The following is a 13,342-nucleotide window of genomic DNA, read 5'->3' as shown; positions in this document are numbered from 1 at the left end:
ATACATACATACATACATAATTTATCAATATTATAAAATATACATATCTACTAAAATATTACACACACTATTGATGTTTTAATTATATATATGTAAATAATATTATATATCAATATTATAAAATATACATGTCTACCAATATTTTATACATTTACACTATTAAAGCTCTAAATATATTTAAAATTTTATAATTAAAATATTGTGTCTATATTCATCCTTTTAAAGAATAAAAAAAAGCATCCTAATATTTGAGTTTTGATGACAAGAATCTGTAAATTATTTTAAAATAGAAAATATAATTGGGTCATTGATTGGATAAATTGGTCAAGAATTTTAACCCTAACCCGACACGGAAAAAAATCGTGTTGACTGGACCCGACCCATTTAATAATCGTGTTAAATTCGACGACCCATACCCATTTATTGGTGTCGTGTTCATGTCGGGTAATCGGGTCGTGTCAAATTTTGCCAGCTCTAGGCATCAGAAGATGACATGATGGAGTTGAAAAGCATTAAGCAGGGGGAGCAAGAAACCCTTTGGGAATTCATCAAGAGGTTTTATCGTGCTGTCTTCGATTTGGGAGTCTTCAACCATTCTCAGGCATTAAGGGGATTGAAAGAATGAGTGAAGATAAGAAGGTTGTGGTACAACTTGAGAAGCCCAGTTATTCAGACGTATGCAGCCGCATACGAGCAGACTAAGAGGGACATAGAGATTGAAGAAGAAAAGGCAGCACGGATTAAGACAGACCAGTTAGAAAGGTTGGGAAAGAAAGAGAAGAGAGCATTACCAGGGAATGGGCCGATCAGGAGGAGGGACCACTAGGCCTCAGGTAGTGGTGCAGGAGGTCGGGTAACCGCTTACCAGCCTCATCAGAGGCTACCACAGTATCAGCGCAGCAGGGCGCAACCTCCTCGCTCACCAGCTAGGGAGCCTTGGAGAAGGCATGACTCAGCATATGGTAGTCTTCATCCACACTCCCACGGTAGTAGAGAGAGCAGACCAAAAGCGCTACCACCGCCTCCAGCTCAGAATGGCACAAATAAAGAAAGGGCAGTGCATATTATCGACCAGAACTAGGACTATGGGCGGTATACTTCCTTGAAGATACCCCTGGACGAGGTGTACGAGGCCATAAAGGACCGGGGACTATTGTACCTCCATGTCCCAATAACAAAGCTACCCAGCATGAGGAATAGGGGACGCTATTGTAAGTTCTATGGCACTCATGGCCATACCACTGCAGAATGAAGAGATCTCAAGACCCAGGTTGAGGATTTGGTGAGAAATTGGTACCTGGATGAGTTTATAGATGGGATTTTCCCGATGGTGACCTCGACATGTGAAGGGGAGTAGAGTGACAGAAACTTGAGGCGCGAGCAGCCTACAGTAAGAGTGATAGCTGGGGGCCCAACATTGGCCGGAGATTCCAACAGATCGAGGAAGAATTATGCCAGATACGCCATGACTAGTAAAGAGGTATTCTTCAACACCCCAGCAGCCAAACGAGTAAGAGTCAGGCAAGTGCCAATCATGTGGACATATGAGGATGAAGAAGGGATTCTATACCCCCACGAGGATGCTTTAGTCATTAAGGCCACTGTTGCTAGCAAGACGTTTGACCGAATACTGGTTGACACAAGGAGCTCAGTTGATGTGTTGTTTAAGTCAACTCTAGAGGAGATAGGAATAGCAGACCTGAAGTTGGAGTACACTAATACTTCCTTGAAGGGGTTTGGAGGGGGAAAGCTGGTCCCTCTGGGCGTGGTCGAGCTGCCTATCACGATTGGGAGCTCCCCAATAGAAAGGACTATGATACTGAACTTTGTGGTGGTGGATGAAGAAGGTCCTTACCAGATGATCCTAGGTCGGCCATTTCTGAGGATGAGCAAAGTGGTACTGTCCAACCATTATCTAGCTCTCAAGTACCGGGTGAATGGGGTAGTTAGAGTGGTACGAGGAGACCAGAGAATCGCACGAAGCTGTTACTCCTCGGCAGCAAGGGAAGCAATGCAGATAACATCCCTTGATTCCTGAGTGGAAAACAAGAATGGCAGACAAGAACTTGTAGAGGAGCTGGAGACAGTGAGCCTAGGATCGGAGAATCCAGGAAAAACGATCAGAATTGGGTCGAGACTTAAAGAAGAGCAGAAGCAGGAGTTGGTGCAATGCTTGCAGGCTCATACAGATGTGTTTGCTTGGACACATGAAGACATGCTAGGGATTAATCCTGAGGTAGCATGTCATAAGCTGGCAATAAAGAAAGGTGCTCGAGCAGTAAGGCAGAAAAGGAGGTGCTTCAACTAGGAGAGGTATGAGGCTATAAATGGCAAGGTGGAGAAGCTCTTGAAAGTATGGTTCATTCGGGAAGTCAATTATCCTGAGTGGGTATCGAATGTGGTGTTAGTAAAAAAAGCTAATAGCAAGTGGAGGATGTGTGTGGATTTCACAGACCTCAACAAGGCATGCCCGAAAGACAGCTTTCCCTTACCAAAGATTGATCAACTTGTAGACTCGACAGTTGGACATGGCCTGCTCAGCTTCATGGACGCATTCTCGGGATACAACCAAATCCCTATGTTCGAGCAGGATGAGGAGAGCATGGCATTTATTACTAACCAGGGTATGTTCTATTACAGGGTAATGTCGTTCGATCTTAAAAATTCGGAGGCCACGTACCAGAGGCTGGTGAACAAAGTCTTTAAGCTGTTGATTGGGAGAACAATTGAGGTGTACGTGGACGACATGATAATTAAGTCGAAAATCCCGAAGGAACATGTCGAGCACCTCGAGGAGACATTCGCACTTTTGAGAAAGTACAAGATGAAGCTCAACCCGGAAAAGTGTGCTTTTGGGGTCGAGTCAGGAAAATTCCTCGGATTCATGGTGAGTCATAAGGGGATCGAGGCAAATCCCGAGAAGATCCAGGCGATCGTTCAGATGAGGTCGCCTCGTAACCTAAAGGAGATGCAAAGCCTTACGGGGAGGCTGGCGGCATTGAGTCGATTCATATCCAAGGCTACAGATAAGTGTCAGCCATTCTTTTAAGTGATAAGGAGAGGGAAGAAAACAGAATGGACCCCAGAATGCGAAGAGGCCTTTTAGAGCTTGAAGGAATACTTGCAGCAAGCACCCCTATTGTCCACACCAAGGGATGGGGATAAGTTATCTTTGTATTTGGCGGTATCAGATCGTGCCACAAGTTCTGTTCTGGTGAGAGAGGAAGAAAAGGTTTAGTATTTCCGATATACTACACCAGCAAGGCCCTGCTCGACGCTGAGACCCGATACCCACCGTTGGAGAAATGGGCACTCACTCTTGTGGTCGCTACTCGGAAGCTGAGGCCGTACTTTCAAGCATTCCTCGTCTCGGTAATAACAAACCAGCCGTTGCATCAAACCCTACACAAGCCGGATGCCTCTGGTCGGCTCATAAAGTGGGCTATAGAGCTGAGCGAGTTCAACATTGATTACAAACTCCGAGCAGCGATAAAGGCTCAAGCAATGGCCGATTTCATAGCAGAGTTTGCAGAGCCTGAAATATGTTTGGACCAGCTGGATATTGCTACAGACAGTAGCGAAGCCTGAGTATAGCAGATGTCTGTAGATGGGTCATCAGGGGAGCAGGGATCAGGAGCAGGAATTGTCTTGGAAGGCTCAGAGGGGGAGGAGATCTCTTATGCTGTAAAGTTAGAATTTGCAGCCACAAATAACCAAGCAGAGTACGAAGCCTTGATAGCAGACTTGGAATTGGCTAAGGCAGTGAAAGCAGATAGAGTGAAGATCAGAACTTATTCCCAGCTGGTTGCAAATCATGTCAGTGAAAGATTTCAACCGACAGAGGAGAAGATGGAGCAGTACCTAAAGATAGTCAGGCAGATGATGGGGAAATTTGAAGCGGTTGAGGTGATACAAATTCCCAGGGAGCAGAATAGTCGAGCATATATTTTGGCTAGAATGGCAGCGGTAGCAGACCCAAAAATGCCAAAGTCGATCCCTCTGGAGATGAAGTCCAGCCCGAGCACCGAGCAGAATCTGGAGGTGCTGCGGATAGAACAAAAATGCTCGTGGATGGACCCGATAATTTCATACCTTAGAGACGGGGTATTACCACCAGATAAGCTGCGAGCTCGGAATATTATAGCACAGGCCTCGAGATACACGATGATTGATGGGGTGTTATATCGGTGAGGGTATACGCTACCGTTCCTTTGGTGTTTGGATGAGGACGATGCGGACTACGTACTGAGAGAGGTACATGAAGGAATCTGTGGAAACCATTATGGTGAGAGGTCCCTGGCCCACAAGGTTCTAAGGCAGGGATATTTCTGATCGACAATGCACCAGGATGCGCAGGAGAAAACCAGGAGCTGTGTAAGCTGCCAGAGTTTTGCAAGTTTCTCCAACCAACCACCAGAGAAGCTCACCTCTATGGCCTCCCCTTTGCCATTTGCTCAATGGGGAATTGATCTGATCGGCTCGTTGCCAAAGGGACGAGGAGCAGCAACACATGCAATAGTTGTGATAGATTACTTCACGAAGTGGATAGAGGTAGAAGCCCTTAGCAGGATCACAGAGAAGAAGACAACAGACTTCGTATGGAGAAACCTAGTCTGTCGGTACGGGATCCCTTATGCCTTGGTAATGGATAATGGCAGGCAGTTCGATAATCACAGCTTCAGGGATTTCTGCCAGAACCTCGGGATAGAGTTGAAATATGGCTCGCTTGCTCACCCACAGTCTAACGGGCAAGTAGAAGCAGCCAACAAAACGATCGAGAGGCTTTTAAAAACCAGGCTTGGAGCAAAAAAAGGTGCTTGGGTTGATGAGCTATCAGGTGTACTATGGGCATACATGACAACCCATAAGACAGCAACTGGGGAAACTCCATTCGCCTTGGCCTTCGGACACGAAGTGGTTGTACCAGCCGAGATAGGAACAACCACGCACCGGACAGATCATTTCGATGAGCAAGAAAAGAACGACCAGATGTGCTTGAATTTGGACCTGCTAACCGAGAAGAGGGAACAAGCATCGAGGCGATCAGCCATTTACCAGTAGGGGTTGCTCGGTACTATAACCAGAGGGTGAATGTATGGTAGTTCAAGGTCGGAGATTGGGTGTTGAGGAGAGTGAATCAGAACATGAAAGACTCGGCCCAGGGAGTACTCGGACCAAATTGGGAGGGGCCATATAGGATCAAGCAGCTAGTTGGACCCAGAGCTTACAAGCTGGTTTGCACGGATGGCCACGAGGTGAAACGCCCATGGAACGCGGCACACCTCAGGAAATATTTCTAGTAAAACTTGTTCATGTTTTAAAGTTATTTCTGTTCATGCTCGTTGTTTTTTATTTTTATTTCAAAGCAATCTCATGTAAGCCGAATTCAATAATAAGTGAATCAATGAGGAATTTCAGTCAACTGTACTGTTCAAAAATTTACTAAGGTATGCAAAGGCTCACCAAGTCTCAAAGCCTGTTTATGGCGAGACTAGAAGCCAAGCGTGCCAGGATCTGCTCGACCAAGCGAAGACGAGCAGAATCCCAAACATTGAAAAAATTCCTAAGGCATGCAAAGGCTCACCAAGTCTCAAAGCCTGTTTATAGCGAGACCAGAAGCCAAGCGTGCCAGGATCTGCTCGACCAAGTGAAGGCGAGCAGAATCCTAAACATTGAAAAAGTTTCCAAGGCATGTAAAGGCTCACCAAGTTTCAAAGCTTGCTTATGGCGAGACCAGAAGTCAAGTGTGCCAGGATCTGCTCGACCACGCGAAGGTGAGCAAAATCCCAAGTATTGAAGAATTTTCTAAGGCATGCAAAGGCTCATCAAGTCTCAAAGTCTATTTATGGCGAGACCAGAAGCCAAGCGTGCCAGGATCTGCTCGACCAAATGAAGGCGAGCAGAATCCTAAACATTGAAAAAGTTTCCAAGGCATGCAAAGGCTCACCAAGTCTCAAAGCCTGTTTATGGCGAGACCAGAAACTAAGCATGTCAAGATCTGCTCGACCTAGCAAAGGCGAGCAGACCCTCAAGTGTTATAAAAATTCCTAAGGCACGCAAAGGCTCCATAAGTCTCAAAGCCTCCTCGATGGTGAGACAGGAGGCCAAGCTCGCCAGAATCTGCTCGACCAAGCAAAGACGAGCAGACTCTTAAGTGTTATAAAAATTTCTAAGGCAAGTAAAGGCTCCAAAGTCTCAAAACTTGCTCGATGGCGAGATAAGAAGTCAAGCTTGCTAGAATCTGCCCGACCATGTGAAGCTGAGCAAAAAAAAAAAATTCTATACTAGAAGACAAGTAAGAACATTCTTATTAATATGCCAACAGTTCGTAAAGCTGTTCATCATAACATACAATGTCCAAAAAATAAGAAAAGGCAACTACAACACAAAACATGTTTAAGAAGACAGCGGGTCAGTAAGCCGAGCAGTCTCAGTTGGCTGGTCCACCTCAGGTGTTGGGGGAGTATCACCAGTTGTGTCCCGGGGGGTACTCACCTCGCCAACGTCAGCAAGGATTGCACGAGGAGGAGAGTTTTCCTCATCGACCATAATTGGCTCCACCACTTCGGCATCCTCTTTCGCCGCCCCCTCATCCATGTGTTGAGCAACACCAGCTGTAAGGTCATCCATCTTTAGATCAGGGTGTTGCTTCCCAAGGACAGCCATGATGCAACGATAAGAATGCCAAAGTCCCTGGTCGTATTGGTTGTCAGCTTCCTTCTCCAAGTTCTCGACCTGAGCCCTGTGGGAATCGCGGAAAGATTCGAGCTGAGCCTCGTACATAGCCTTCTGCCTTTGCAGATCCTCCTTGACCTTAGCCAGCTCTTCCTCGAGGGTAATGGCCTTTGCTTGAGCAAGAGATTCTCCCTCAATCAATTTCAGATTCTCGAGATTCAGGTCTGCTGCTTTCTTCTTGGCATCGTCAGCTCTGGTCATCGCCGACTGAATGTCCTCCTTCATCTTCCGGTCATAACGACCAACCTTGGCCTTATAGTAAGTGGTCATGCAGCTGAGATGGAAAGTGTTGTACTGCATGGCCCCCACCAGATCACCCATGGTGCAGCCATCAAAGTCCTCCAGGTCCTTCTTGCTCACGAGTTTAGATAGCTCGTTGAGATAGGGGACCAAGTGTTCTGCTCGGTTGTCAGATAAACGAGATCTAGGCCCGACAGGAGGAAAAGAGGAAGTAGGATTAGTGGTTGCTCCACTAGTTTTTCCGACTTTGGCAGGAGGAGGAGGTAGAGTCTTCAAAGGAGGAACCTGCTGCGCAATGTTCACCCGCTTCGCAGTAGGAGCGTCCTTGTTCTGGTCCTTCTTCGCAGTTTGAGGTCGAGAACGTTTCCGATTCAGAACCCCGATCACAGCATCCTTCATCTTATGGCCGGAGGGCACCAAACAAGATTCAACCATGGTATAAGTGGTTAGCAGCTCCCGGTACGAGCAGGAATTGGCCAGTACAGCCTTGACCCGTTTGAGCTGGTCGGGATTAAGCGGGAAGTGAACACCCCAAGAACCTGCAAAACGAATAGACATTTGGTTAGAGACAAATCAACAAAGTGAGAACAACTATAGAGACGAGACATCTAAAACGAGCAGGCAACCTGGAACCACGAAACGGGGTGGGACGCGATAATCCTTCCTATCAATCTGTGCAACTTAACCCCAGGGGCCCCCAGCAAAAAGGAACTTTCTCTTCCAATTCCCACCACCACCAGTAGGAAGGTCGGTTATGGGTTTCCTGGTCTTAGTACTTGATTGGAAGTAATACCAGCCAGCATCTTTGGGGCTGCTTTTCAGCTGGTACAGGTGCTTCACCTCATCAACTGTGGGCTCGCTTTGGCAACATCTGTCCCACAATATGAACAAACCAGAGAGTACTCTCCACCCGTTGGGGTTCAGCTGACTAAGAGATAGATTTAGCCCGTTAAGAATCCGGGCAAAGTAGGGTTGCAAGGGGCACTTCAGCCCATACTTAAAACTCTCCAAAAATAGGATAACATATCCCCTAGGAGGCCGGCTAAGAGTATCCTTCTTTCCTTGGACTTTAAGAGGTATTTCACCAGGAATACTATACCTAAGCCAGAGGTCAGTGAGTTCATCAAATGTGGTCGTGCACGTAATGTAATCAATAGCGTAATCCCGCGATAGGGCTCTACCTCCTACTGTACTCCGCCCTTCTGGTCGCGATGTTCTCGATGAGGATACCTCACCAGAGTCACCCCCTCGATCTTCACTCAGGGTGTTTTCCGAGCCAGAAGATCCCTCATCACCACTATTTCCGCTCGAGGAGGCTGTTTGAGGGGACATTCTCCTAGAGCTAGTCCCAACACTAGACCTAATGGGTTCTAAGGGGATCCCGGGGTCAAAAGCAGGATCGGTGAGCAGACTAGGCAAGAAGTCCAACTCATCGTCATCAACCTTAATAACTTTCTCTTTACCTTTCAACATTCCCTAAACTATAACCAGAGCACCACCAACTACTACTACCCAAGCAAAGCAACGAGAAAAGAAATTATCCAAGATCGAGAAAATAGGAGAAATACTTGAAGAAGGGGCTCGGTCAGAGAGAGACAGGGATGGAAGCTTTAATGCCGAAGTTCATTCGCCGGAGAGACAAGAAGGGAGAAAATGATGAGTTCTCGTTTGGGGGTTTTGGGTTTTCCTACTGAGGAACAAACTCTTGGGCTGCCAGCATTTAACGGCACATATCTCAAGAGTCTTGCAACCGTAGGTTTGAAATTCAAATGGAGGGGTAGATTTTTGCCACATCACCTCATCCGCAATTAAATGCGACACGACTCTTGGCAGCCTTTTTCAATCCCACGCGGCAAGAACTGTCGAGTTTCTACTGTCGGCTCACTACGTTACCCAACACCAAAAACTCGGGGACCAGTGTTTGTGGGATATGCTTCGACGAAGACCAGCAGTGATGAGCAGACATCTGGTAGCAGGGTTCCTCGAACAGGTATATCTTGTAAGAGTCTGGTAGCTGGGGGAGCAAGAGCAGGAATATCCTGCTCGTCCACGAGTACGTCATCCACGAGGCCAATCTCCTGCTGGAAGCATAAAGCCATTCCTGCTACATTCTTGCTAAGGTTTGAGTCGAGGAGACCCGGTCAACGACAGTTGGCGAGACGTGCTCTCCAGTCCGAGAATCAAGGCACGAAGGCCACGCAACCACCCACGACTACGGAAATGGAGCATCCACTTTCGAGAGGTGGGAGGATAATGAGCGTGAATGGAGGGAAGGCCTGAGTTCAGAAGTGGCCTATAAAAAGGTAGCCAACGAAGGTGAAAGGGTGAGAATTTTTTATAGGAGAACTAAGATAAAGAGAGCTCTAAAGAACGGATACTAGAGAAAAGCCATAAGATTAGTGGCTAGTGTTCCCAAGAACACAAAACCTTCATTTCTGACTTGAGCGTCGGAGGGTTTACACCGGGGAAACAACCGGCGTACTCTGACCTATTTCTGTGTACGCAGGAACTTCAAGAGAAGAAGCCTTACGAGAAGAAATCATGATCGTGATAGAGTTGATCGAGCAGAGATCCTGGTCGTGGTAAAGAGAGCAACCAGAATCTCGCATCAACATATTACTATTGACAAAATACTGAACGTAATATAAATTTATAATTGAAATAAAAATTGTTTGCCAAAGCCACTTTTAACTTATAAATTAAGGAAAAAGACACCTACACCCCGAAAGTTTGAAAAATAGTCACAAAAACCTCTAAATTTTTACTAAGGGACAACAAAATGCCTTTTTGGCCATAATATCCTTTGAATTTCATAATTAAAAAATTGAATTCAAATTTTCTTAAAAATAATTTAAATTTAATACAAATAATATATTCCATCTGGTAGACTAATAATATTAAATTATTTTTAAGGTTTAAAATGATTTTAAAATTTTAAATTATTATACTTATTTTAATAATATATTTATATTTATTACGTTCATTATTATTTTTATGAAAATTATATTAAATTACTTTTAAGAAAATTTAAATTTAATTTTCTAATTATGAAATTCAAAGGGTATTATGGTTAAAAATGGGTTTTGGTGTTCTTTTTTTCGAAAACGTAAGGTTTTAGTGACTATTTCCCCAAATCTTGGACGTATAATTATCCTTTTCGATATAAAATATAATTAAAAATATTTTTTAAATATTTTATAATTATAACTTTTAAACTATTGTTGCTTATTAGCAATATTAAAAGAAGCCTCACAGGAGGTAAGTAATAATTTTCCATTTTAAAAATGGATGATGAAATAATTACGATGGGCAGGTAGAAATTTACCATATCTGGTCTCAGATTGAGGCTGAAATTAAAGGTGAGGACAAACAAGTAAGTTCAAAGGTATGTAACTTCCACCTATAAATTGCTTGCAATTAATGAGATTCTTATGCAAAGCACATCTCTTTGTTCTAACAAATAATTTCTCTGGAATTTGCAAGGCAATGAAACCAACCACGAATATTACTTTCTCCCCTCTTTTTCTTGCATTGCTTACCATAGCATCAATCAACATGAGCTTTTGAAGTGGAATTGAAAAAGTGGCATGCCTTTGTAAATTTGATGAAAGTGATGAGGGTAATTTAGTCCAAAAATAGGGTGTTTGGCTAGTTATGGTAGAAAAAATTTTGAGAGGTCAAAGTTGAAAAACACAAAAATTTTAGACCCATTTCTGTAAATTTTCCAAAATCTTGACGTAGAAAATGAGGTCAAATCTACTTGTCTAAATTCGATTTCACAAAATGAAATGAGTGAATTTGACCATCAACATTTGTAAATTTTAGTCCACACACCTAAATAGTAATCATTATTGTGTTATTCCATTTCTAATATTTTGAAAAGTCATTATCCTACCAAACCTTCTAGATTTTCTATTATTTTAAATTTGCTCATGATTTATTTATTGTCACTAATTAAAAGACAAAAGTAGTGTTCTGTTAAATTATTCACGAATTAAGAACATACTCTAATGTGAGAGAGAGAGAGAGAGTACAAGTAAGGCACAATAATAGTTTAAAAACAACTTTTATTTATTCTCAAAGTATATATAAATAAGAAGATGAGTCCTCCTTTTATAGTTACATAATCACACAAATAAAGTACATAGATAGATAAACAAATATATCTTATTGCACTACTCGGGGGCTTTCGTAGTGATTGAGGGAGTCGAAAACTGATAAGTGAGTTATTTATGAGCAAGCACTCTTCTTATGGTTAGATCCAATCTCTTGGTCCTATGGAGGGGAAAATGAAAAAGAATTTCACGTTGTTCCTTTGAGGAAGGAAAGAATAGGAAAAGCCTATTGATTGTAGCTTTCTCCAAGGAAAAGCATAAAAAAAATAAAAAGGCTTGAATGGTGCATCACTAGTTATAAATTCTTATGAGATAGTAGGAGTTATAAATGATGAAGAGTTGTTTCGTGGGAAGATAAAATGTCATTTTGATACATCTCTACATAATTATAATTATTTCATAACATCTTTAATAATTTTTAAAAGAAAATTAATGTTTAAAACCAAATTTCAATTTACAATTTTTAGGATAATTTTGTCTTTATTAAATTGGAGAAATAAATTTCTTTATAACACCCATTTTCTTAATATACCCACTGCCACCAATAAACTCTTAAATATTTCAAAACTAACCCGCCTACATTTAGATTATTTGTTAATGGGTTGATCAAATTTGATAGATTAGCTCTTTGAGACACGAAGTTTTAATTTTAGAGAGATAATTAATAAAGAGTGGTGCTATTAGCACCCCTTTAAACTCCTCATAAATCCCCTTTTCTAGGTACAACCCATTAAAAATATTTAAAAATCACACTACTTCTAAATACACCCATTTTAATTCCACAAATACCCTAAATTTTTATTTGTCAACAAAATCCCATAATCTCTTATTACAAGATGCAGAAATTTCAGTACTTAATTCAAAGATTCAAGCATGTTGTTAATGAGAATTATTTTCAAATACAACTATTATTTTCTAAAAGTTCTCAAAATAATCATCAACGTGATATGATGAAGTGCTTATTATATCAACTAACAGGCTTTTAAAATCACATTGAAGCTTAAAATTAAATTATTAGACTCTTGCTCTTTTGAGAATTTTGGGCGCCTACAATCAGTAACTCTATTTTAACCGATAGAAGGATAATACATGTTCCAGTTCCATTTTTTTATGGAGGTTAAAATTGTAAATTTACAATCAAGGTTTTATAAGAATTTTAGTTGGGCGCCGCCACTAGCTCTACTCATTCATAAATGTCAACTTATTTAGATGGGAGTCAAATTTACACAATATGAAAACCCATAATATAATTTAAGGGTATGTAAATACCCGTCCAGCACGTAAGACAATTCTTCTTGAACTTAAATATCCGCCCAGCACGTAAGATAATTCTTTTGGAATTTAAATATCCGCCCAGCACGTAACACATAATTCTTTTTGAAAGAGACAAGCACGAAACAAAATTTAAATACCCAATTTTTGACAATGGTAAATAGCGCAATTAAAATATCTTTGAAATATCTTGCGGTGACATTAACGCAGAAAATAAGGTCACAGCTGCTTCTTCCAGATGGGATTTTAAAAAATAGACCCTGCTAATGAACAGGAAAATGCCAATACTATGATGACCGCAAAAGTAATGATCAGTTTCTTGTCACATTAATTTAAAAATGAAATAAGAGATCTTTGTATAGAAATCAAAATTGGCAACTCATATTTAAAAGCTATCTCATGCGTTAGATATACCTCTTCGATACAAAAATTTAGAAACAAATAAACTTCATTCTTATCATTCAATGTAGCTTATAGTCTAAATTAATTTTTTTTAAAAGAATAAGTTAAAATAAAAATATTTAATCTTGCACATTTTTTATTACATAATGGTCACAATTCTTATCATATTTGCATTTTAAAATGGCTAGTAGTTATTTTTGTCATAGGTAATTATCATAATGGTTTTGAGTTCGGCCATATTTAATTGCTTGATCGAGAGTAATTTTCATCCCATTATGATCATGATCTTTAGGATCAAGCATAGATTCTATGATCTTCATTTTATTCCTAACATCCCCTCTCAAACTAATCTCAAGTCTCCATTTTGTAGTTAGGTTGTGAAATTAAAGTGGGTAGCTATGAAGAATCTTTGATAAATATCAATTAATAATATTACTATTGGCAAAATACTGAACATAATATGAATTTTTAATTGAAAAAAAAACTGTTTACCAAAGCCACTTTTAACTTATAAATTAAGGGTTAAAAATTAAGGAAAAAAACACCTACATCCCGAAAGTATGAAAAATGGTCATAAA

The 13,342-nt window shown here is 41.5% G+C and overlaps 1 protein-coding gene across 1 annotated transcript; it reads right to left on the bottom strand.

The window, feature by feature from the left end:
- Positions 1 to 6,396: 6,396 nt before the first annotated feature.
- On the bottom strand, positions 6,397 to 8,448 carry LOC107175309 (uncharacterized). Its single transcript, XM_015526729.1, has 2 exons — positions 7,869 to 8,448; positions 6,397 to 7,514 (listed from the first exon to the last, which is right to left on the bottom strand). Exons 1-2 carry the CDS (start codon positions 8,446 to 8,448, stop codon positions 6,397 to 6,399), a joined length of 1,698 nt encoding a protein of 565 aa, XP_015382215.1.
- Between the last annotated feature and the right edge of the window lie 4,894 nt (positions 8,449 to 13,342).

This window comes from Citrus sinensis, chromosome 7 (assembly GCF_022201045.2).
Source record: "Citrus sinensis cultivar Valencia sweet orange chromosome 7, DVS_A1.0, whole genome shotgun sequence".
Classification (NCBI taxonomy): Eukaryota; Viridiplantae; Streptophyta; class Magnoliopsida; order Sapindales; family Rutaceae; genus Citrus; species Citrus sinensis.
Note: the sequence above shows the minus strand (reverse complement) of the source record. Positions and strands in the feature narration are given on the sequence as shown.